Below are 26,517 nucleotides of genomic sequence, written 5' to 3'. Positions count from 1 at the left end.
AATGCAGAGATTATCAAAGAGAAGATGCCTGAAAAATAATAAAGTAGGGAAACAAACCAAAGACCTCACAGAAGTGGAGGAATTACATTTACTGTTACTGTGAATAAATTTGTATGTCCTTTAGCAGAGAAATAATATACTACAGATGATTTTTATTATTTGAGTTATGGAAAACCGTACCAAGTGACTACTCATAACATTGTGTTTACTTCTGCTGTACTCATGACCGGTCTGTGCTTGCTTCAGTAAGCAGTTCAGTTATACTACGACTAATGCATATAAAAAACAAAGTTTAAGTTTGCTCAAGTACTGTCAAACAGAAAATTCTGGATTTGTGCAAACAAATATTTGCTTCCACAGAATATGTTTTAGATGGGAAGAAATACTGTTGACAAAGCTAAAAGGGAGATGAAAATTAGATACACAAGGTTCAGACAATTAAATGAGTTCAAGAAGGGTTCCTCTGTACTCTTCACAACTAGGACAGCCTATCTGATTCCAGTTACTATGTGATAATACAATGACAAAAATTGTGTGCTACACATTCTGCATTGATGAGCCTGGTGCTTCAGGGGAAAAAAAATGTATCCAAAAATCTATTTATTTATTCCTAGCCTGAGATTTTAAAGATTTGTGCCTCATCACAACAGACAGATGCACCCCTGATCATTCAAGAAAATCACACATACATTGCAGAACTTCTAGACATCACAGAAATCCCAGGGTAGTCAGGGGACACCAAGTTCGTTCTTAAACAAAGCATTTTCCAAAGTGCTTTCCTCTATCAGTGTTAGGATCAGTCAAAAGAAAACAATTGCACACAATCTTTGCGACTGAGAACTGCAAACTAAGAGCTCACATTTCCAATGCTATTAAATAGTCCTGTGCAAATGTTTATGATCATTCCTAAAAACTAAAACCAATCTAAAAACCTGGTTGACTGGCTACTTTGCTCATAGATTTTCCAGAGGTAAAACAGGGAGTGTCTATTTAACAACTGGACCATTTCTCAATGATTTGATCTATTTTATTTGATCTCCAGCTTAATTATATATACCACTTGGCTGACTAATCAAAGATCAAACAGTTAAGAATCTAAGACCTGTACTCTACAAACACTTAATTAAATGAATGATCTCAGACTAGAATGGAACTGCATCCATTACAGTTATAGGTTGAGATATCCAAGAAATACTTTCTAGAACTTGGCGCTTCTATAATATGCAGTTTCATCAGTTGACCACAAACACAAGTGGAAATGGAGAAGTAAAGGAGAGCAAGATGGTAACAGTGATAAAATCATGGTGGTCTTTTGGCTGGTAATGCATCAGTCACGGCCTGGTGGAGGATTTAGTTTTAACCCTCGCTCCTACAATACAGTGCACACAGTCTATATACCTATAGTCTATACAGTTTAAAGTGATGATAAAGCTTCTAGAAGTCTTTCATAAAATCTGAATTTGAATGCAATCCCCATAAAAAAAAAAAAGACCACCTACTTGGCCACATTCCCCAATTGCAGCTATAATGAATATTTTAAAACAACTTTTCCAGATGATCTAGAAAGATATGATTTTGAGTATATTGGCATTGGAGTAGACCTGACTAGTCTAAAGTAAGCTGATTTTTTTAAAGATTGATGGAATTGTCGATTTCTGCAAGCATTTATTTAATAAAAACTTGTGAGAAAACCTCCCTTTCCAAAAAGTTCAACATTATTTCATAAGAATTAAAATAAGGACTGAAAAATGTCTCAGTAGGCGTTTTGGAATCAGTCAGTAAACCCAATCAACCAATTAACCAGCCAACTAAAAACAAAACAAGAAAGGAAGATCAAGACTTGACTTGAACTTTCTAAGAAAATGCAGAAGCAGAACTACAACTTTTTCAGAGCTGAAAGGTGAGAATTTTCTTATGAGTACTTCTCTAAGGAAGAAAAAAATTGCATACACCTTTGCAAATTAACTTAGAGACTACAGTCAGCAATATTAATGAACACAGAAAAGCCTTCTGTCTAAACTAACAATAAATGCAGCTTCATATCATAAAAAATTCTTTTCATTAAAGTTTTTAAAAAATTATTTATGAAGCAGTCACATGGGAACACACATCAGACTGATTTGCCATGATTCTGACTGTCTTGAGTAAAAAACCCATAATATTCTGGTTTGCTGGCTTTATAATTACTCTGTACAAAGACATAAACTACTGCATATACTATGATGAACGCATACAGCTGTGTCACATAGTAAAGGAGCCAAAGAAAGAAAATATTAAAATACTGCTTCTGGAGAAGATCGATCCTTGGAGAATCTGTGGTGGCAACAAGAAGCCTTGTTGCCTGTCTGAAGAAATGTTACATATATGGGAGACAGATCTCTAAATATTTACACTGTGAAGATCTTGCTCTCTTGCACTAACCTGAATGTTAAGATTTTAAGGTTGAAATAAGAGTTCTTGCAGACATTCACTCTCCCTACCTGGCAGCAAGGCCTGCATCAAGTCCATTTGTACGTGCTCATACGGGAAGTATGTATGTAGGAGGTGCAATCCAAGGGGATTCCTTCTATACTGGCAACCCTCCAGCAGTCTTCAGTCTCCAGCTGAGCTAATGACAGGACTGTAGGATCATCTGCCCTGTAGTCATGAGCAGTGACCACGGTGAACAAGGTGCTGGATCCATCCAGTGATGACTCAAGCACCTCTGGTTCCAGCTAGTTGATTGAAACAGTTCATTAAAAAACAGCAGGTGAACTTGTTTGAAATAACTATTGGGTAATTCCAGTTACTGTCCATACATGAAGGTGGTCAATTGTGTTGCTGAATTTTGAAATACTTGGTGTTTTGTAAATGAGGTATATGATGAAATTTCTCCTCTCACTTTGAACGACAACTAAATAGCACAACTCATAACAATTAAATTATCAATTACAATGGTTTAACTTTCATTTCATAAACCTTAATGGATATGAAAAGTAATTAAAATCTTTGAGAAACCCATTTTCATGCTTAGACTAAGGCTTACAAAAAATGAAAGAAAGAGATGTGTAGGCATATACCTGATGAAAATGGATAAAAAAAGAAAAAAAAGGTGTAACATGAAAAAGCTCATATTTACGAACAGCACTAAAAAATTAATTTCAACCATGCCATTTCAGATGTTCTTTGTCTAGTCTAGGCCATCATTTGGATTGTTAACTGACTAGTGACAACATTATAATTTAACACTTATCTAAATTTCATTTTTTCTTCAGTTTCTCTTGTATAATAGAACTATATGGACCAAATTTAAAGAACTGTTTCACATGCTGTACTAAGAAGTTTATAACGCAAAAGACTACCAACTCTTCAAAATTAATAAAAGTTAGTGTGGGCAAAAGCAAACATTTAACCAATGACAAAACTACTGCTTTAATGCTTTTTCAGGCTTGTTGATATCTATTAGGTGCATACAAACTTTAGAGCTCAATCCTTTTTGAGTTACTTTTGCACATATTTTTAATGTTAGAAACAGATTCATCTGTATTCATAGCCTATGTACTTTAAAAGTAGTTGGACTTTATTCAAACATTCAAAAAATCATCTTTGAGCTGCGACTAATCATAGAAGGCTTAATTCCTCAAGGAAATCGTTCTGGGAAAGTTATAAGCAGACAGAACAGGAATTTATAATGGAGTTGGCTTGCAACCTCGGGCTCTCATCGCAAAAATGTTTACACATGTGAGTATCTCATTAAAGACAAATAGAAGGCCTCAGTGTTACATCAGGCATCAAGATGTAGCCAGATTGTGGGCACCTTTGTGATGCTTTCCTGAAATCTGTGAAGGTTACACAAAGGCTTCTTCCTGGCAGGAGCTCACGTTCAGGTAGTATGGTCTTCAAGCCTTTCTATGTGATTATCAGTTTTAAAACCCATTGTCTTTCTCTCAGAAAAAGCATAATGTTATTTAATTACGTGTCAATTGTTTCACAGTGTCTGTATACAGGCAGTGCCCTGGAGTCACAGAAGGAGCAAAGGGTTGCAAGTCTACCTTTCAGGTATCTGGAGACCTGAGCTGAATGGCTGCATTCCAGACATAAAAGGAATTATGCTGCAAAAGGCAGATTTTCTCAAAGCCACCCCTGTCCCCACACTGAGTGAGAGCTAGATAAGCTAGGTTAACAGGGAGACACAAAGATGGAAGGTTGAAATTCAGGCACAGGCAGCAAAAGCTCTCACTGTGTGTGTGACCTTGAATCCTCACCCTTTTCACAAAATGGAGCTTTTTTAGTACCTTGGTGATTAAATGCCACACACTGAACATTGGAGACTCAAATCTCCTCTCTGCCTGAAGGAACTAGCATTTACATCTCCCACAAGAACTCTCTAATGACTCAGCTATATGATATAATACCTTGGACTCTCACAACTTTTCTCCCATTAAAGCTCTGCTACTGTTCATAATGTGCTTAAACACTCACTGCAGCAAACACCAAGCCCTGTTTTTTCCCCCATGCTCTGTTGACTGCCCTAGCCTACGGACTTCACAGTCAGGTTACAGAATTAGCCTGAGCCAGTCAAGTCCTAGGAACATTTTATTATTCTATGCAAACTGGACCAATTTCAAAGCAGTGATTTGAGACACCTCTACCAGCTCATGGATGCCTGTGTCTGGAGACAACGATGTGGTGGCAGGAGGTGGGACCATGAGCAGCTTTCTGGGCACTGGTGCACACCCTACCACCACACTGCCGGAGAAATGGGGGAGAAGGTGCGAACCTGTCCCCCTCTCTGTAGGAAAGGAGGACGCCCAATTTATTGCACTCTGAAAGCGCTCCTGGAGAGGGTCCTGCTGAGGGAGGTGGAGCAATGGTGACGGCACAAATCTGTTGGGCTTGTGTGGCCATGAAGTACCCGCCTACCTGCTGGGCAGCTCTGTGCACGCTAACAGCCACAAGGACATGAAGGAAAATGTCCTGGTGGACACATATCCACTGAGAATCTTCAGAGAATAGATGGTTGTTGCTCCATGACAAGGAGAAGCTCAGTTTGGGACAGGGGAGAGCTGCAGCAGCCCCACCATGACGGGCGCATCGAGCTTTGCCGCCTGGCTTCCAGGAGGGCCACACGGCCTTTCTTCCCCGGTGGGATGCTGGCACTGAAACAGCGAGAGGAGGTTGGCAGATTTCACCTCAGTTCCGTTCAATAACTTAAAAACACCTTTGATCGGCATCAATTTTGGAGCAGCACTTCAGTGCATTCCTTCTCGAGCTCTCCTCAGAAGCTCCTTCACACACACATGTCGTTTGTGAATGCAGATCAACGATCCACCTGACCCGGCCGCCGTTCCCCCTCGACACCGGCGGGTCCCCCGCCCCGCCGCAGCCCCGACACCGTCTCGCCGGGCTCGCACCTCCCGCCCTGCCAACGGCGGGTGCCGCGGTGGCAGCTCCCGGGGCCTCCAGTCACCGCCCGGTGACACCGTCCGCTCGCCCCGGCCGGCTGAGCGGGGAGAGCGCCTGGGAGGGAGGGCGGCCATTTCGGGGCGTGAGGGGAGTCACCCGCCGCGACCCCCGCCCCGGGGTGAGGGGGGGGCTGAGGGGCGAGCCAACGGTGGCACAAAGGGGAAAGACGGCCCCGAGCGAGGCGCCTCCGCTTTGCCCGTGCGCGGGGGGAAGGAAGGGTCAGGAATATTCTGGACCGAGGGAGGGGGAAGGAAAAGGTGATGAACAACTTGAATAAATCTGCAACGGAGCTGAGGAGCGGGGGAGGGAGGCGGCGGCGGGTCATGTGAGGCACAGTCATGCTGCGGGCCCGAAGAAGAGGCAGAGAGGGGGCACCTGGGGGGACGAGGCGGCCGCGGAGGGGGGCGGCTGCCCACCCCCCCCGCCCGCGGCCCTGCCCTCGCCCGGCGCCCCCTCCCCACCCCGGAGCGCCGCCACGCGGGGACACCCCCCGCCCTTCCCCCTCCGCGGGCTCGGCGCCGCTCGGCAATTTCCGCCACGCGAGCCGAGCCTATTTCCGTCGGCCTCGGCCGCGGCCAGACGGGCTTTATGTCTGCCGGCGGCGCGCGCATGCGCGGCGGCCGCCATCTTACGTTGTCTCTCGCCTGCCCTCCCCTTTGGCGAGCTTTCCCCTCCCCCCTGCAGCCCCGCGCAGCGCCCTCCTCCAGCGCTCCGTGAGGAGACGGGGCCGGGAGGGGGAGAGACCTGCGGCGGCGGCGGGGAAGCCGGGAGAGACCCGGAGGGAAGAAAGGACGGGGTAGACGCGCACGCGGGAGGAGGACCGGTCCCAGGCGCGGTTCTGCGGAGGGAGAGCGGGTGCTGCCTGTTATAAAGGGGGAGGAGGCGGAGGGGGAAGGAAGAGCGTGCGGAGCGGAGCCTCCTCCAGAGACAGCCAGACACAGAGGGAGGAGAGAGAGGCTGCCTGGCTGGCTCCCCCTTCCTCCCTCCCTCCTTTTCATGGACTCTCTTGTCGGGCTGCTGCTGCTTTTCTTCCCTCCTTATTCCGTCTTTTTAATACCCAAAATGATTCAGCTCCATGGCTGCCACTGACGGGGATGTCCCTGCCCGGCTCAGCCTGCCGCTGCCGCCCTGCTGTGCGCCAGTCCTGTACGTATCTGCGCTCTCCTACTACTACTACTACAGCGGCGATGGCGAGGGGCGCCGTCCGCCTCGCCGGGCTACCCTGAGGGCCCGCCGGCTGCCCTCGCCCCGCCGAGGAGGCGGCGGCCCGGCGGCGGCGCCCGCCGTGGGGAGGGCGGTTCTGCCGGCTGCCGGCGAGCCGCGGCGCCCGGGCGAGCCGCGGGGAGGAAGGGGCTCGCCCCCGGGGCCGGCCGGCTACCGCGGGCATTTCCTCCGCCCGCTGCCCACCCCCCCGGGAGAGGCGCAGTCGGGGGGCGGGGAGGGAGAGGGAGGGCGGCCGAGGAGGGGGGTGGTGGTGGTGGAAATCAAGAAGGGGGGGGGGGAGAGGGAGAAAGAAAGTGAATGGCGGAGGATTGAAAGTGTCACATTCAGAGGCGCTAATCTAGAGGCGGCGGAGGACCGGTGCTCGCCCCCTCCCTGTCTCGGAGGGGAGGGGGAGGAGGAGGGGAGGGGAGGGGAGGGGGGTGGTGGTTAGCGGCGGTGCCGAGGCGCTCAGCCCGTGCTCTGCGGGAGCCGGGGGGGTTGTGCGTGGTGTCTCTGCCCTGCCGTGAGCGCAAAGCTAACTGTGTGTGTGTGTGTCTGTCTCTCTCCATACCGGGGGATTGCACTCTTAAAATACACCCGATACAATGCACCAGCCTGACTCAGCCGCAGACATTAGTGCTAGGAAGATGGCGCACCCGGCAATGTTTCCTAGAAGGGGCAGCAGCAGTAGCAGCGGCAGCAGCTGCGTTACTGCTCCCACTGCACCAGGTACCGGCGTTGGGAGCGCTGCCCTCTCCGCCGAGGATTATCAGCCGCCTTTGCTGGTCCAGCCGCCGCCTCCATCTCCTGCAGCATCTTCATCAGCGGGTCCACAGCCGACACCCCCTCCTCCACAAAGCCTGAACCTCCTCTCGCAGTCTCAGCTCCAGCCACAGCCTCTTGCACAGACTGGAGCTCAAATGAAGAAGAAAAGTGGCTTCCAAATTACCAGTGTGACCCCTGCTCAGATATCAGCTAGTATGAGCTCTAACAACAGCATAGCTGAGGATACAGAAAGCTACGATGACCTGGATGAGTCCCACACGGAAGACCTGTCGTCTTCAGAAATCTTGGATGTATCTTTATCCAGGGCCACCGACTTGGGAGAACCTGAGAGGAGCTCCTCTGAAGAGACTTTAAATAACTTCCAAGAGGCAGAGACTCCTGGGGCTGTTTCTCCAAACCAACCTCATCTTCCCCAGCAGCATGCTCCTCTGCCTCATCACCCACAGCAGAGTGTTGTGATCAATGGAAGTGTTCACCCCCATCATGTTCATCACCACCACCATCTTCACCACCATCATCACGGACACCATCATCCATCGCATCCTGGGGTGGGCAGTGCCCCAATTTCTGGAGGACCACCGCCCAGTCCATCATTTAGAAAACTATCAACAACTGGAAGCTCTGACAATGTTATATCAACTGCACCAGTTTCTGCTGCATCATCCACTGGTTCCCCAGCATCTGTTGTGTCTAATATCCGCACTACAAGTACTCCTGGCAATTTAGGTGTAAGTCCTGCTACTGGAACTAGTACCTTAAATAATATGGGTGGTGGTAGTTCTAGTGTGGCAAGCAACGTGCTTGGTACTATAAATTTAAGCAACATCACGAGTACTGGTAATGTAAATGCTTTGTCTGGAACTAGCAGCAATGTTAATGTGAATATCTTGAGTGGTGTTGGCAATGGTACGAGTGCTTCCTCTAGTGTCATTAACAATGTTACTAATCCAACTGCAGGAATGGCAGTGGGATCAAGCCAGCAGCAGCCTGCATCTGGCACGTCAAGGTTTAGGGTTGTAAAATTAGATTCTAGTTCTGAACCTTTCAAAAAAGGTAGATGGACATGCACTGAATTCTATGATAAAGAAAACACTGTTGCAGTTTCAGAAGGAGTAGCAGTAAACAAAGCAGTAGAGACGATAAAACAAAGCCCGCTTGAAGTGACTTCTGAAAGGGAGAGCACCAGTGGGAGTTCTGTTAGCAGCAATGTAAGCACACTGAGTCACTATACAGAAAGTGTGGGAAGTGGAGAAATGGGAGCACCTACTGTGGTACAGCAGCAAGCGTTTCAAGGTGTGGGTCCGCAGCAGATGGATTTTAGCAGTGCTGCTCCTCCGGCAATTCCAGCGTCTAGTATACCACAGAGTGTTTCTCAATCACAGCTTGCACAAGTCCAGCTGCATTCTCAAGAAGTAAACTATCCACAGCAGAAGCCAGGGGTCCAACCTCCTGCACAGGCCAGTCTAACCACTGTTACTGGGGTTCAGCCAGCCTCAGTTAATATACTAGGTGTATCCCCATCTCTGGGCCACCAGCAACCTGCCATTCAAAGTATGGCTCAACAGCAGCTGCCGTATTCTCAGCCAGCGCAGCCTGTGCAGACTTTGCCAGTTGTACAGCAGCAGCAGTTGCAGTATGGACAACAGCAACAACAGCAGCAACAGACAGTTCCTACGCAGATGGCCGCAGGTCACGTTAAGCCGGTGAACCAAAACTCAGTTACGGGGGCTATGCCAGACTACATTCAACATCAGCAGATCCTTCAGACTCCAGCCCCTGCCATGCAGCCTAGTTCTACAGGAGTAGGAGCAGGGCAGCCGGTTCCCGTTGCCCAGGCACAGGGCTTGCAGCCTTCAGTACAAGCACACCCAGCCGCTGCCCCCGCTCCGCCTGTTGCACATGCTCCAGCAGCGATACCAGGTGTAGGTACCAGTGGTCAAATGCTGAATGTTGGGCAGCAGGGAAGCGTAGCCACTGTGGTGCAACCACCATCTGCTGCAAACCAAATTCCACCTCCAGTTATGCCGTCAACGGCTGCTCCTCCATCTTCACAAGTAGTGCAGCCTGTGCAGACAGGAATAATGCAGCAGGGATTACAGGCTAGCGCTTCAGGCCTTCCTCAGCAAATGGTCATTGCTCAGCAAAACACCTTGTTACCTGTACAGCCGCAGGCACAAGGAGTGGAATCTGTAGTCCAAGGGATGACTGGCCAGCAGCTGCCTGCAGTTAGCCCTATACCTTCTGCTAGTGCTGTTCCTCCACCAAGTCAAGCTGGTTCAGCTGTGCCTCCTGGCATACCTTCTGCTTCTATAGGTTTGGGACAGCCACAGAATATAGCACAAGCTTCGGCTGTGCAGAACGGGAATCTGGCTCAAAGTGTTAGTCAGCCTCCCTTGATATCAACAAGTATAGGTATGCCAGTGGCGCAGAGTGTGCCACAGCAGATACCGCTAAGCTCTACCCAGTTCCCTGCACAATCACTAGCTCAGTCAATTGTAAGCCAAACTGAAGATGGCAGACGCCCTACAGAACCTTCCTTAGTGGGTTTACCTCAAGCTGCCAGTGGCGAGAGTGGTGTTGGAGCATCAGCTGTTTCAGATGGCGGTAGCAGCAACATGCCATCCTCTGCTTCCCTCTTTCCGCTGAAGGTGCTGCCATTGACGACGCCTCTCGTAGATGGTGAGGATGAGAGGTAAGACTGCCTGTAACTTCATCAAAAGATACTGTCTGATAGTTTGATTTGCACTAACTTGTAAGTTGTCTTACAGCCATTCTGTGAAATGGTGTAATGTTTTTGTCTAATTAGAAATATCGTTTCTTAAGTCCTAGTGCATGTAGGTATTATATTAAAATACTTGTTTCTTTTTCTTGAGGGGGTGGGTTGTATTGATTATGCTCTGAAACTGCTGCGTGGGTAAATTGTGTTTAACAATCTGTGACAGTGTGTATGTTCCCATTGTATAGAGGAAGACAAAGGAATACTGTGGAATGTGGGTATGGTAGTGGTGATTGTAGTTTAGATTATTTATTATACTGAAATAATTAATATTTATTCTTAGGTAGATTTTTTTTTTCCACAAGCCTAGACTTCATCCTGCCTCAGCTTCTCTTTTTCAAGTATTGACTTTACTCAGGTTGAACCAGTTGTGAGTCTGTGGTGTATGTAGAAGCCTTCTCTTTGACAGCCAAGAGACGCTTTAGGCAAATGAGTATGGTGGGAAAAGAGAGGTTCAGCAACACCATTGTGGCTCTTTAAATTGAACTTGGGGCGCTTTTGGTCTTGGTGGTTTTGCTTCAAAGCATTAATCCATTGTGAGAGCCGCTCAGGCCTGCAGAGGGGTGGTGAGCCTTTGATTCTGGTGCACTGATTCTGTGCAGTCAGAGTAAGAAACTGCACATGTTCTCCCACCTTTACCTTTTCAAATAAATGACCACTGACTGGTCTTAATAGTGTGTGCGTGTGAATATTCTAATTTCTTTGACAGTGTCTGCAGAGAAGCTGTGTCAGTTGTGAAAGGCCCTTGCGTGGGCAGGCTGAAGTAATCTGAACAGCAGTTTTAAAGTGCAATTGTTTGATATTAATTATGGGTGGAAATTCCTCACTGTATTGAGGACCTTTTGTGATGTGCATTTACAAATGGACAGGGAGACTGGTGGTTCTCCCAAAGAATAACTTGTCTAAGAAGAAGCTACATTAATGGGAGAAGTAACATTAAGATAAATAACCTGCCTTGAGAATGTGGGAGCAGACAGAAAAGGACACTAGAAAAGAAAAAGACTCAAGTGAAGAGACAAAATAAAGCGCTAAACACTTACAAGGTGGGAAAAACGTCATGGCAATGGGAGGTGAAGTACTTCTTAAATATCTTTTTGGTGCCATAACAAATCAGGAGTAGTATCAGTGCCAAACTTTAATAAAAAAAAAAAAATTAATAAAATGGGTTGCTGGGAGAGGCTAGATTCTTTTCTTAATATTGAAAATACTAACTCTATCAGCAGTCTCTGATTATGTTCATCGTGAGGTGTTGACTGCCTTAGTGGCTTTCATCATGTCTTTCTAAGATGCCAGAGAGCTATAATGAGTAGCAGCTTGTCTTCCAGGAGTGCTGGAAGACAAGTTCCAACACTGTTTCATTCTGATTATGTTTTTTAGTCAATAAGTATGTGAAGGTGGTAGAAGACAGATTGAGGTGTTAAAGCTCACAGTGTCACCATTTATGCTACTAGCAGTCAATTTTCTCAAATGTTCTTTGGTTATCATTCCTTCAATCTTTCTAAACCAGGATACCAATATACTAATCCTTCTCTTCATGGGTCCCATTTGTGTTTGGTGCTATGGTGGTTTTGGTTCTTTACCCAACAAAAAAAGCCCCCTAAGCTTTCAGGGGATCCTACCTGAGTAAGAGAATTACAAATTCAGTGATACTCAGTGTTTTGGAAAATGACATCTAGCATGTGACTGTACCCTGATTTTAAGAGCATATGTTAGCTGTTTGTCATGATTGGTAGTCTTTCCAGAGTGTTTAAATCCCTCAGGGTAACAATAGCCAGAAATACCTTCTTCCTCTCATATTTGGCTAGCCAAAGATCATATCCTTTCTTCTCCCATGCACGTTGCGTCTTTGTTCAATCTGTCATCTCCAGGTAGACTACACTTTTGTTTAGCTGCAGTTGGAAAATCATTTAGATTCTTTACGCAGAGCAGGATATGACTCTATTAAATGGAGACCAAAAATAATTGTGTTTTTTTGCAAGACAGTAGTGGTCAGGTCTCTTTTGTGTATAATTAGATAATTTAGAGCAGCACTTCTCCCTGTATATCTGTCTGTAACATTAAGAATTTAGTGAGATTGCTTGTTTCCACTTTCAGAGGATCTCAGGGCAAGGCACTATTTGTCATCTTGACTGGAATTTGGTCGGGAGCTTAGACTTCATCACAGGTAGTGCAAGATAGGCTGTTATTCTGCTCGGCTCCTCACTTCTCTGGCCGTAGGATGTCTCCAGCTAGCGCTCTCTTGAGAGGTTTTTGTATGTATGTTGGATTATTCCCTCTTCTACAGGAGATAAAGGGTAAACTTTTAAGCAGCGGATATGCTGTAAATATATGTGTATAAAATCCCCATTTCTCTGTTTCATGTGCGCACACACTTATATCACTGAAGATTTGTATCAATACATTTCAAGTGATTCTAAACCTGGCAAGGGAAAAGGTAGGAGAAAGAAGTAAGTGATGACATAATTGGGCCAGTGAAGAAGCTGTAAAATTCCATTTGGTGTGCCTTTGAAAAAACATCTGACCCATGTAATACCTCGTTTAGATTAACTCCCAGCTTTCCTTAAACCTGTATATAATTGCATTTAAAGATGTGCCAGTATCTTTAAGTCTTTAGCCCTGTTTAGTTTTTAGAGCACCATTTGCAGCTCTTTCTATACCTGTTATCAGGGCATGGCCTTTTAAATATAGACTGTGGAGTGCTTCGCTTTGAAAACTGTAATCTTTGTTTCCCCAGTATGAATAATTTTTTTTAAAAAATCTTCACTATGACTGGAAATAAGAGATACTAAAAATGAACTACTTGACAGAATGCTGTATGGAAAATTATTTGCAAACTTTATTAAAGAGAGGGTACAAATAATACTGTTACAGTTTCTGTATTTAACAAAAGCATCACACCAACAAAAACCAAAAAAATCCCACCACCCCTAGTTCTTTGACTTGTCTCTCTTCAGCCTGTTGGATATGCCATAGATGTTTCTATGTCACCTCTTCTAATATTTCAGTCTACATAAATGCAGGTCAGTTTTTTTGGATGTTAAGTATTTTTTTTCTTATCTTGAATCATGATATGGACTCGTTTTAGTGCATGATTCTCATAGTTCTTGGATTTGGAGCAGTTACCTTGATTTATTCAGTTCAGTTATTAAATCCTGTCAGTTTCAGACATAGTTTTTTGGCTTAGTATTTCATCTCTAGAACTGTAGAAGAGGATTTCTTTTATGTTTTTGAAACTTAAGTATGGAAAAATACACATTTACATTGCAGTGAATTCTTTTGTATATTTATACTTAGTGTTGCAAAATCAGTTTTACATCTTCCTAGACAATGCTTTTTTATGCTATGTATGCCCGCAGTGAGATTTTGTGTACAGTCTTGTATAATTCTTAAATTATCTGTAAAATGAAAACTTAAAAAAAAATCAATGTATTTTACAGTATTTATAAAGGCTGCTGTAAGTGAATTTAAAAACAACTTAATCTGAAACATTGTTTACCATTACTCAAAAGCAGATTTTGTGAATGAAGGATAAGAGAACTAATAACTGTCTCCCTGTCCTTGACAGCATTTCCTGTAGAGTTGCTTTCATTCTTTAGTCTGATGCAAGTTGTTTTCACCTGTTTGTGTATTTCATCCAACAGTGAAGCAAAAGAGAAAGGAGGAAAATGTGATAAACACATAAAATTGACATAGAGATTTGAAGTATTCTTTATTATCTGACAATCTATCATAATTTTCTTTTTGAAGATAAATTTTTATTAAAAGATCCCTTTACAGCTGGACAGAGGGAAAAAAAAAGTGGAGGAAATGTTTTCTGTATAGGATGTATGTTTTGGCTAGTTATTAAGTCTGTGAAGAAACTGGAAGATTAAAGCTGAACGTGGGAATTGAAAGACTTGTGAACAGCCTTTGAGAATCTCCAGTAGTAGTAACTAGTACTAGCTTGTAAAGTAAGAGTACAGTCAGTAAATTGGATGAATTTTCATCATGTATGCAAGTATGTAGTAGGAAGGTTGATCAGGTACAAATGAGATTTTTAGAGATGTAATTGAATACTTGTTGAAGATGTTAGTAAGCAGTAGTGAATGAACATACTGAAGTAGAACTGGAAGTTTCAGTTAAACATTATTTTTGATGTGGTAACTATTTTGCATACTTATTTTTATTTTGTAAGCTGTTTTAGAGTTTATGTGGGCTTTTTTTATTTGATGTGAGTTACTTCTGTGAATTTGATGAAAAAGGGAGAAGTTACTTTTAGAAGATACTTCACAACAAAGGATTTATTGTGGTTTAGCATAGATGTATGGTGGTATATTTTTTTAGTTGCATCCTAGGGGCAGTGTTATTTTCTGTTTTTCAGTTTTTAAACTTGCTTCAGAGTCTTGCCACCAATTTGAAAATAACTTGCATAACTTGAGTTCTAGGAGATTGGCTTTTAAAAAAGTCTCTTCATATTTTCAATTTGGCTATTTATGGAACTTGAAAAAATAGTTACCCTCAGTAATGGCAGGTCACATGAGGAAAAAGAGCACTTTGGCAAAGAAAATGTGGCTGCTGTTGTGTCATGCTGACCAGTCCAGCTTCTCATTTCATCTGATGAAATAAAATACCTACTGTTGGCTGAATTGACTTTGTTAGCTCACTAAGAACAAAGAAGAATTTAGGGTCTGTACTTTGTATGTCTGCTGGCCAGCTGTAGGTGGCAATACCTGTTTGGATGGACCTTTTTCTGGTGTTTTATAGATGCATTTTCTGCATGCCATGATATGCTTTGAACTAAGGATTGCTACAGTGCTTGGTATTGCATTGTCTTTAAAGACAGGAAGAACCAACAGATTTCAGGGCGTTGTAAAAGCAGTAATTTAGCACTTAAGATAAGGCGGATTGTTGGAGATGCTGAGAAATGTATCTCCAACTGATAACGAACATTTCGAACATTTCGTAGCACTACAGTTTTGGCTGATCTTTGGAAATTGTCAGTGTTTAAGGAGACTAAATTGTCTATGTATGTGTATGTAAAACCAAACAAACAGAAGGTTTTAAAATACTTAATGCTGAAAAGCAATCTTTGTTACTGTCTCAGGATTTGTGTTCTTTGTTACAGGCTAATCTGGAAATTAGAATTACCCATTTGTCTGTCTGTGTATTGGTAGTGAAGTGTTTCAGCCTTTACAAGTTACTGTGATCTAGATAATGCCACAATAGAGTAATGACTCTAACAGTCAGTGGTAAGCTAGCAAAGTTAGGAGGATGGTAGGGGAAAATAATTAACCCCCTCCACAACAAACCACTCCACAACAACAACAAAAAACAAACCCAAAAAAATGTGAATGTATCTTTATTAAGTGTAAGTAAAAAGACATATGGATAGCACACCTGTGCTACAAAAAAACCCCTGTAATGATGCTGCTCACTTTACAGAAGGTAATAAAATAAATAAGCCTTTTCAGACGTGTTTAACAGCTTAGGAGGTAGATCAAGTTGTAAACAGTAGTGTTGCTAGTACAGTTTTTTAGAAGAAGAAACTACGCACACTTGAATATGTGTAATAATACCGAATGTAGTCTTGGTATGGCCTTCTGGGGGATAATTTGTGATCTGGGTTTGCAGGTTGGTGTAGGTGAAACATAACAGAAAAGAAGAGTGTGTCTTTGTTCTCATTGATTTAATGCACTGGTTCTTTTCTTGATTAATTAATGAAACTAAAATGTGCTGTGTGTTATATGTGTTATACTTTAACAAATGACCGAAAACTTCTAAAAAGTGGACCTATGCCTTTCATTTACTACATTTAGGCCACCAAAGGCAATGCTATTAAGCAAAAGCATGCTTTAACAGCATACTAAGCAGGGACTAAGGGTAAGATTATTCAGTAAACTATTTCATGGTAATGATCACCGTAAATAAGGAACTAGTTTATTCTCAATGTGATTGTACAAGAAACCATAGCCCAAAGCTAAGATGGAAAGAGCTCTTGAGTGACTGGAGATACCACTTTATTTTAACCTGTTTTAAAGCATTCACAGAGTTATGAATTGCATGATGGAAGTGCAGCATAATTATGGTATCAAATTGGAGCACCTGATCATCCTTCTGGTTTTAATGTCTTGTGACACTTTAACTCTTGGTCTGCCTTTGGAATTTGTGAACAAAGATAGTAATTGTGCTACAGTCAGTTGCATTGTAGAATCCCTTACCAGCTCATTTTGTGCAAGCCTCCAAACACTTACTGCACGTTATCAGCGTTTGAAGCAGGATTTGGTTTGTGGTTGCAGTTACATGCAAAAGTCTCCATCTTCCACTGAAGCTGGATAGACTTTCCTGAGAGACATTTAGAGGTTATGAATATTTGGCAGGTGGGGATTGTAATGCTCGCATACATGCAAATGCTAGAGTATTGCCTGTGATAGTAGGTATTTTATCACTGTTGGTTACCTTATGGGCTAAAAGACTTTCTAGTACCTACTAAATGAGGACTTCTGTCTTTAGTGCTGTGCAGAGTTATAGTTCAAATAGAACATTATGTTTTAATAACTGTACATGTTCAACTTGATGAAATTTTTTACAGTTGCGAAGTAAAATCTTGGACACTCGTTTTGATAGAGTAGAAAAGACACAGTAAACTTGTTCACCGTTTTTCTTTGAGCAAGCAGTTAATTTGGTATTACATTAGCATTATTTTTTGTACATCAGAAATGACTCGTGAATTTTTTTCTACTCCACAGTCTTAACTTAAACTTGTGGGTCTTGACTTCATCTAAGTTGCTTTAACCGTTTTTAATTCAGTTAGTAATTTTCCAGAATTTTGCTAATCTTTTTATCATATTTAAAATCAGAGAAAGTGTACATTAAGCCTAACATTACTACTGTAAGTTTAAAATAATGCTACATGAATTATTCAAAAACATTTAAACTGGGCTGTATAAACATAGGAATCTGTTTCTGTCAAAGCGTTGCTCCGTATGTGCTTCATATTTGAATTCAAGCTTTCACCGCTGTGCTAGGTGTGAAAAATTCATGTCTGTATTTGCACACTTACGCCAATGTGTCATGTGTTTTTTAAATGTTTTTTGTTCATTCAGGTGTTTATTATACTGCTTGCGAGGTGCTTAGTGTTGGTGGAGCTTCATATATTGAGTACCTTTGACAATTAGGATGTATATTTAAGTATTGTAGGCATTTAGGCTTGAAGTTCTTGTCCCAGTTTCCATTTCTTCTTGCAGTGCAGTGCAGACTGGTCCAGAACAGTGAAAGTAACTTTTCTTTGTTCAACGGAGAATGGCTACCTAAACTACTCTTTATCATTAGCCTTCCTTGCTGAGGGTTGTAGGTATCGTACCTTCAAAATTCTCTAAATTAGAAGAACAGAATAGGAAGTAAAGGGTTTGAGGTTTTGTTTATCATTAAGGATTAGAAATTTAACATATTTTTGAAGCTGACTGTAATCCTTGAAGAGCAATAAATGCAGGTACCACTGATGTTTGTTTTTTCTCAAGGAAACTTTCAGAAAATGGTGCTTCATATTTATTTTAATAAAACTTAAGGGGTACCTTGATCATCTGTTTATATACTTTTGAATAACCCATTCTTTTGAGTATAGTGGATGAATACAGTTTTATAAATCGCTAAAACAGGCAGCAGAAGATCTTAAGTTTAGACTTAACAGAAAGATACGGATGGACCTGCATTAACCCCTGTTAAAAAAAATGTAGACAGTATTTCTAGTAAGGTATAGATTTGATAGCAACTGGAAGGTGGTTGTAGAGTGTTTTATAACCTGCTGCTGAAGTGTGCTAAACTGCTTGGCCAGACAAATTGTTTGAGCTTGTGTGAGACTTAAGTACTTGTCCAACCTTCTGTTTGTATGTCTGGTGTTTGGGGTTTTTTTGTTTTAATTAGCATGGATATCCAGCAGAAACTTTTCAGGGCTCTGATTTCTTCATGTGTAATCAAGATTTGAACATCTCCAGCAGTTGTTTAAGCAACAGTATCAAAGTACTGTGCTAAGTATTAGGGACAGTACTGAAAGCTGCTGAAAATGTGGATACGTATTCCAACAATAGTCTTAGTGTCTTAAGGCATTAATAATAGTTTTTTTTTTTACTACTATACTGCAGTGTAGCTCTTGAAGATGGGTTATTCAGATAAGGTAACTTCAGTACACAGTGCTATTAGTGTATGCTTATTTCTGTATCCTCAGTGTTACACTTGGTTCATTCCTGTAAGATCAGAAGGTGCAAATCAAATGTAAGTTACACCTTTTTTTTTTTGCATTGTTGATCTTTTATTTGTAATCCATTGTCTCAGTAAGAGAGTCCTAGTTATTGGTAACCAAGTGTTAATCTTCTTCAGTGCTTACATATCTAGTCAGCAGTCCTTTTAATTGCATAAAGTGTTAAGTTTCTGAAATTATTATCTGTTGCGAGTTGTTTGTGCTTGGTTTAGAAGTGGTATTTTCCTTTAAATCGTTGTAAACAAATGTATGGTATAGAAGTAACTTTGTATGTTTTTCCAGGAACTTTGAACTCTCTATGCAATGTAGAGGGATAAAATCCCTGTCAAGATGAGAGTAAACTTAAATGCCTTTTAAGCTTCCTCTGACCTTCACTTCACCCAACTCTGTCACGGTTGTGTGATGAGAGAAATGATGAGTGGCAGTCATAACTTACATATAAGAAACTGTAGAAATCAAAGAATTCAAAACATAGCTATACTAAAAATGTGTTTCTATATATTTAGTGCTGTTATAGCTAGTAAGGAAGACTGTGATTAAAAATTAACCCAATAACTCATGTATGATTACTTCGACTTTTGTTGTGACTGCAGTTTTGAATTATTTCCCTTTTTAAAGAAGAGCAAGCAAACATTTCTCAGGTGGAATCTGAATAGTGAGTGACTTGTTTGGCATATATTACTACTGAGTTGGGATAAGCATAGTCAAAAAAATAATTTATGTAGATTTCCTGGAAGATTATTTTCAGTTTGGTAATTTTACTGGATGTATGTATATGTGTTAAAGTATCATAATGTGTTTTTGTACCATGTGAAAAGATTCTGTATTTCTCTGAGGAAGTCTGTAGACTGTAAACAGAATTTTAATTCTTTCAGGTTGAGCCTGACAGAAGGGGAATGCTTTCGTTTCCTCTGGGATTTTGTGAGGGTTCATGCAGCAATGCTTGCCCTATAGAAAGGCATGTAAGGGGAAGCAGAACAACTCAGAATGTTTCATGATTGTCGTGTGTGTGGAAACTTGTGCGTGGTATTAATAGTCATTGTCCCTTGATGTCACTTGCAGTACAGGATTCTCAAACTCTGAGCATCTTTGAAAGCTGTCAAGGAAGGATTTTGTTGTAATAATTAGTTTATATTCAGCATTACGGTTTGTTTATGTTATAAGCTGATTAGTGAAAATCTTGACCTGGCTTCAGCTTGAAATGTCTACTGAACATGTTGATTTTTTTTTTGGAAATTCTTTGGTCTAAAATTCTGAATGCTGCATATCTGTATACATGTATATGAGAACATACAAAGCTTAATTCTTTTTTAAAAGAAAGAAACAACCCTAAACAAACCTGCAAGTGAGAAAAGGAGCAATTGCTGCTCTTACAGTTTCATTTCTTGCATTCTTACAAAATAAGACCAAGTGAAAATAAAATAAAAAGAACCATGAGTTAATGACTACCTATTTTAAGTACTTGTTAAATAATTTACTGTAGCACTGAAATGAATTCAAAGTATAAATGTACCTCTTTAATCTGTTGAATGAGGTTATGTTAAGAATGGATCAGCATATTGCACTGCCAAGTGTTTCTTTAGCAGGCCTAATATCCTAAATTGGGTGAAATGGCAAATTACGCATAAATGCTTAGGGATTGGTGCAGGATGTGCATGTGCCTCCATGTTCTTCTTTTTCTTTCCAAGTTTGAGAGACTCTTTCCAATTCTATAATTGCTTGTGAGAGAGGCGTTCCCGAGCACGTATTTGATTGGAGAGAGAGGAGGGAGGAAAGACGGTGCGAAATGTTTATGATGGTGGTTTTAGTTTTCTTCCTTCTTTTTCTGGTGGGGAAAGGGATTTTAATTTTTGAAATGGTATTGGGCATGCGTGTGTTAGAGCCAAGTATGTGCAGTTGTGAGTTGGGGCACCGCTTTGCTGGCTGGTTTAACAGAAAGAGCAGAGATGATGATCCTAAAGAACTTGCTGTCTGAAGTCCGTATTATTTCTGAATTGATTTTAAGACAGGATGCTTTAAAGCAGGCAGCTCTTAAATGTTTTTAGTGGTTTATTTAAAAATAGAGCAGCAAAGCAAGATAGTAATTTCTGTATTCCTGTAGAGATGTACCCTGTTAATAACAAAGTACAGCATCACTGGAATACTGCTGCATTGAAAATTGAGTCACCATTTTGTCATGAAAGCATGGTTTAGCCTGTTTTGTAAGGTTTCACTGACTCTGCTGTTAGGATTCTTAGTGCTGCTTGCTTATGTGAGAGCATGGTGAAGTAATTGAGCAATCTTTTTATTTCATAAACATGTAAGTGGAAGATAATGATTTGCATGAAGATATTTTCAGCTTCTAGAGAGTACTGTGATCTGTGGAAGGGGAAAAACAAATATTAACACATTATAGCAGACAGTTGTGGCTAGCAGTAGTTATCTTCACTTTTTGCATTTGCCAGACAATCAAAATCCTATCTCTGGGAATCTTTAATGTGTATATTTAGTGTCCAGATATTTAGCATGTGCTTTTTTGGTGCCTGTGAAGTTACTTCCAGGAGAAAACACTTTTATCCAGTATCACAAACAGTCCTCCAAAAAATTCTGTAGAGGATATTGAAATTGTGTGAAGTGTTCATAGGTATTTACAAATAGAGGATGGTCTTGATATTAACTGACCTAAAAAGTGTTCAAACAAGCCATGCAACCCTCCCTCTTAATTTGTTTTTTTTTAATTGGAGAGATGTTTAAGGAAGCTTGCTTTTTTAAAAAGTTTTATTTTCAAAGAATTCCTTCTACTCCAACCTCCAAACATGATAGTCTAAACCATTCTTAATGTTTCAGGAACATGACTATTTTTAAATATCTAAAATGTTTTATTAATTTTTGTGTTGCAAGAACAAAACAAACAAATCCAAAACATTGGGATCTCTTTTTTTGTTAAATGATGGAGTTTTCATGTTATGTTAGATGGAACATTAAGTCAGATCAATGTAAGATCCATGCAGTTATCCAAAATCCCAAACACCCTTCCTTTCTTTCTTTCTTTGTTTCTTTGGCTTTTAAAAATCCTGTAATTCGGTGAATTTACAGGTAGTCTTTGGAATTACTTTACCAAAGTTGCTGTCAGATAGCTCTGGAACAGAAGTACTTTATAATAGGCACTAGTGTCTGTGATTTAAGAGGAAAGTTGGTATTGTCTGGCTTAAATCTATAGCCTTTGTGTATGCAGACAAACCTTCTCAAGACTGTGAGGTCTGTGTTCAGAAATGTTCAAGTGTAAATTTTAGTTTTCTCCAAGTGTAGTATGTATATGTAGAACTTCTGTAAACTGTATGATAGAACTTCTTAAACAATGTCTCTTCTAAAAAATTCAACTTTCTTGGACACCATTCTTAAAAATGTAACTATAATATGAAAGATCATATAATATAAAACTATGATCTTCTGTAGCATTTTATATACTGAATATATATACTCTACCCTAAGGTATACATTTCTAATGAAGTTATTAAAATAATTTGTCCCTGTGCAAAATGCTTTGACCATGATGGGTGAACACTAGCCATTTTAATTTTTGCTTGTCAGTTGCATGTTTTCAGCCACTGATTTATGTTGTCTGCTTCTAAGGAAGAGGTAAAATTTAAAAACAAAGACCTTTCAGAAAGCAGGAGGTTGCTGGAAAGATCAGCATTTTGCTTCAGAAATAAGAGTTAAAAGAAGTGACTACCAGTAGTAGTCTCATCTGCCTCCAGTGACCACAAAAGAAATGTACTAAACATAATTGCTGGGAAAAGTAGTCTTTTTTTCTTTATGAAAGAAGATCCATCCATGTCTGAATACTGTTTAATTATAGTGTCTGTCAGTGAATGTGACTAGTTTCTGTGAGATTATCCTTAAGTGGTAAACAAAAGTTGTTTGTAATCTTGAACTGGTAAGAAATGGTTTCAAATGCAGTATCTGAAATACTTGCAATTTTTTCTGAAGTTAGCAGTTTTTCTCTAAGTATATGGATGTTAGTGGGTTGAATGAAGATTACACAGACATAAACCATGAAAAATTAAGACTCTTTTCAGTTCTGACTTTTCTGAAAACTAAAACTAAATAAAAATTGTTTCAAATGTGCCAGTGAACACCTAAAATGCCAGGATGGCTGCTGTTGACTTGAGAGCTTAATCTTCTTGAAGGACATACTTGTGTTAATTCATCTAATCAATTAATTGATAACAATAATAGAAGAAGGAGCTGCTGAAGAAGGAATCTGACTAGAACCCTGTGGAGAACTTGCAAATCCTGAATTGAGGTTTGCATTTTGGAACAGTTTGCAATGGAGATTCTAAACCTTTAGCCTTCTACAAGAAATGTACCTAGAAATAATATGTGCTTCTCTTACCTTCAATGTAACTCCTTCGGAAGGGATGAAAGAGTTCCTTTCTACTCCCTCTTGATGGCTTATGGCCACAGGCCCACTGCCATAGGAAGAAGTGACTAGTTGAGAAGCTTTTTGGCCAGCTGGAGTGGGTTTTGTAGAGCCTGGCTAGTATGACCAAGAGTTGTGGGGGTGCCATATATCCTTGGAAGTGACTGTTTTAATTGATGCTTAACTGTAGAGAAGCAATTGGTTGATGTTAATTGTAGATTTACCAGGTTAGCACGTTTTATGTGCATGCCAGTTGCATTTTAAGATTTCCTAGTGTATTTGCTTTTCTTGACGTGAACTGTTTGTATTGTAGCTTCGCTGTATTGCTCTGTTTACTACCTGAGTACAGGCTTCAAGACTTTGTTCTGCTCCTTTCCTGATAATGTTGGCAAAATGCAACACTTGCAGAGCTAGCTTATGCTGCTTGAACTAAGGCATCCTGTTTCTAAGCCTGGAATGGTGTCTTACAGTTCTGCTTCAGCAGTGTGTCCTGTGCTTTTTCCATTTGTCCTGTTTGATTCAGCATCTGCTGTTCTTTGCTTGAGAACTCTTGATGAATGGTAAATTGGTTCAGGAAAATGAGGCTGTCTGTTGGTGAGTCTTGACAGGAGAAGCAATGAAAGGGTGTAAGGAGAAGGATGGTACCAGTGATTTAACTAAACTTTGCACGCTGCTAATTCCTCTTGTCAGACTATGGGAGGACCTCAGTTTGTGTTGTTCTCCCTTCTTTGTTTTCCTAGAGTCACTCTTACTTAACCAGAAGCCCTTTGTATTGTTGTTCTAGGGTAGGTTTGCTTGCTCCTAATGTTTAGTGCCAGCAGGAAATGGAGCCGGTGTTAGGGGCAGTGGCTTTCCTTTTTGTACATGCTCCAAGTACAATGGAGTGTCTTTTATCTGGTCACTTTTGCGTTCCTAAGGATTTTTCACTCTTACCCACTATTACTGTGGTGAATTAATAGTTTTAAGAGAGTTCTGAATCTGTTGCCAAGTGTGCCAAAATGGTCATTTGATTTTGGTGTGGACAGGTATGAAGTCCAGAATGCCCATCTTATAAATTGAGTACTTTAACTTGAGCCTTTGAAAACAAAAAGCTAATGGGTTAAGGCTTGCTGTGTTGCTGGAGCCTGTCCTACAACATCTCAATTCAGTTGTGGTGTTGTATTTTTTTAAAATGACTAAATATGATCTACGGAAATTAGAAGGAATTCAAAATGAACTGACAAAGTAAGACGTAAACTAGGAAACAAATCTCTAAAGTTGAATGGTAAACCTACATCAGACTTCTGATTGTGACAATGACTCATAAGGAGCCTAAAGCTATGATAACATACCTACTTTTTTTGTACCTCAAATTATGAGAACTAGTTTAGAACAAGATCTGGACCTTACGTGCCCTCAAATTGGGAACAAGAGGACGTGGGTAAAATTGCTTTGGCTATTTTTAAGAAAGGTTTTGTCTATGGGTGTCATTGCCACAAGATTCTGTGAAGGACTAGAAATTAGCAGCACTTAAAGGAAAAAATATGCATACGTGTGTATGTATGCTTATGTAGGAAACAATACAGAATTATAATAGTACATGGAAAATTAAATGGCGTTTGGCTTCAGCTTCTAGGACTACTTCTAGCTAATGCAGGGGAAGCAAAAGTATGTCTGAGAGAGATCTGCTGTAGCTGCTACTTTCACATTCTTCAGTGACTTCTGGCGTACATGGTGCTGGCAACTGTTAAAGACAGGATACTGCTCCATACCTTCTTCTTCCAAACTAGAAATAAACTAAAACTTAAAATTCTTTTTACTTACACTTTATTGAAAATAGTAGTGAAGTATAAGGGCAAGAGCGAGACCTGAGTCAGGTGGAGAACAGAGGTACAGAAGGTGGCCATACATAGCCTTGATTGTTGTTTATAGAAATGTGAATGATTACATTTGATCCCATGGCTGTTAAAAGCTAGCTGGGATGCAATGACTTCATGGAGTAGCAAAAGTTTAGAGGTTGTTGCACCTTTAAAGTAGGGAAAGGTGTAACAACTGCCCTACTTGTATCAAAGCATAGGTCAGAAATGAAGATGTCATACAAGCAGAAGCAAGATATTTATGGTTTCATTAACAACAAAAACTCTTATTCACAATCGTTATTTTTCAGGAAGCTGTTCTCGTGCTTGAAAAGTGTAATGGTCAGCAAAGCAATGGCTTAAAATAGCATTTTGGATGCTATAGCACTGGCATTAGAGCCCCATTGGCAAACATCCAGGGGGCCTGTAAAAGAAGAAAAATGCTTTAAATGTTAAAACAGCTTCAGAAGGCAGATTCTGATGTTTAAATTTTCTAAAATTTTAAAATGATGTGCCTATTTAACAAAATATTTAAGAGCAAGCTTAAAATCCTGTAAAGACACACTAGATAGCAACAATTCTTATTGGCAACAAAATAATTAAATGTATTATAGGAATGCACATAGCTAGCTGTGAAGAATTACCAAAGTTGTACAGAGTAAAGTGGTAGCTGCACCAGTGAGGTAAAAAGAAATAAATTTCAGCAGTTGGATTTTTCTGTTCTCCCTGCTTGCGTACTTCTCAAATGCTTGGTTGTATGTCAGGATACACTTGAAGGCCTTTCTAGGCTAGTAGTTCTTTATAAACATATAAATATGGTTAGTGGTTATGTGATGGAATTGAAGTATGTTGTTTGTCCTTTCGCAGGACACTGCAGGTACCAAGAGGAGGGACGGCCTTCAACAGCCTCCTTCCCTGCTCCTATCAGCATCATCTTTGGTAGTTACATCCTGCCTCAGAGGAGGAAAGATGCCTTCTGTTGTGATAACCCCTCTTAGAGTGTCTGTGGGTAACTCCATTAGCTGTTGCTGATGAATAAATAGACAAGTAGCAAGCATTTAAAACTACCAGGATCTCAATTCTACTGTTGCCTGCAAAGGACTCTGAATAAAAGGTGTGAAATGCTTCCAGTGATTCCCTGTCCAATTCTGTCAGGTGAATGCTGTTACCAAAGTTGGTCTGAACTGTCCTCAAAGTAAAAATGTAGAACAGGACAGTTCAGCTTGATTTATGCCTTTGGGGTCACATTTGCAGCCAGGGCACTGATAGTCATTTTAAAGAGTGTTACAAGGACAGATCTGGCATAATTTTTTCACAACACTCCCTCTTCACAATGCTGCTTTTTCAAAGGCTTTAAGTAACATTGAGGAGGAATTTGTCTTCATGTTACTAGTAAGTTCTGGAGCACCTTTTTCAGGACTTCAGGATTTTTTAGAGTTGCTGGTGTATTGGAAGCTCTGCAGATCAGCAAGCATGTCAGAGGTCACTAAACCCTAAAGGAGACAAGTAATCTGCTTAGGCTTGTTTTCTGACTTTATTTAGAACTTCTAGTTTTTAATGTCTTGAGAACAGCTTTCTTTTCATTGTGTTGTATTGCTGTTTTAATTCAGCAGTAGAATACTTACACAGAGTAAAGTGTGTAGATCTTGTCTGATCTGTGGAAATGAATGTTTTGCTTAATGAGTCTGTGCTTGGACAAGACCTGAATATGATCCCCAAAAGAGTACCATTGTAGGTAAGACTTAAGTTAAAACCGGGGTTAAGACAAGCCTCAGATGCCGTAGCTGCCTCTTTCTCTCTTTATCATGTGGCTGTTGGCTAAATAATAGTATTGTAT

The 26,517-nt window shown here is 41.0% G+C and overlaps 1 protein-coding gene across 14 annotated transcripts in view; it reads left to right on the top strand.

Moving 5' to 3' along the window:
- The first annotated feature begins 6,108 nt into the window (after nt 1-6,108).
- TSC22D1 (TSC22 domain family member 1) overlaps nt 6,109-26,517 on the top strand; it is a 96,872-nt gene continuing 76,463 nt past the window's right edge. For 12 of the 14 annotated variants that reach the window (XR_012627640.1, XR_012627648.1, XR_012627637.1 and 9 more), the window contains exons 1-2: nt 6,109-6,591; nt 7,263-10,126. Coding sequence is in view for 2 of the 14 variants with exons in the window: in XM_074859618.1 (XP_074715719.1) it covers nt 7,254-10,126 (2,873 nt within the window). In the remaining 12 variants the exon portion in view is untranslated. Of the gene's footprint in view, nt 6,592-7,253; nt 10,127-26,517 lie in introns of those variants that run through there. The other 2 variants (XM_074859619.1, XM_074859618.1) reach the window with 2 other exon arrangements.

Source organism: Strix uralensis, chromosome 2, assembly GCF_047716275.1.
Source record: "Strix uralensis isolate ZFMK-TIS-50842 chromosome 2, bStrUra1, whole genome shotgun sequence".
Lineage (NCBI taxonomy): Eukaryota > Metazoa > Chordata > Aves > Strigiformes > Strigidae > Strix > Strix uralensis.
Note: the sequence above shows the minus strand (reverse complement) of the source record. Positions and strands in the feature narration are given on the sequence as shown.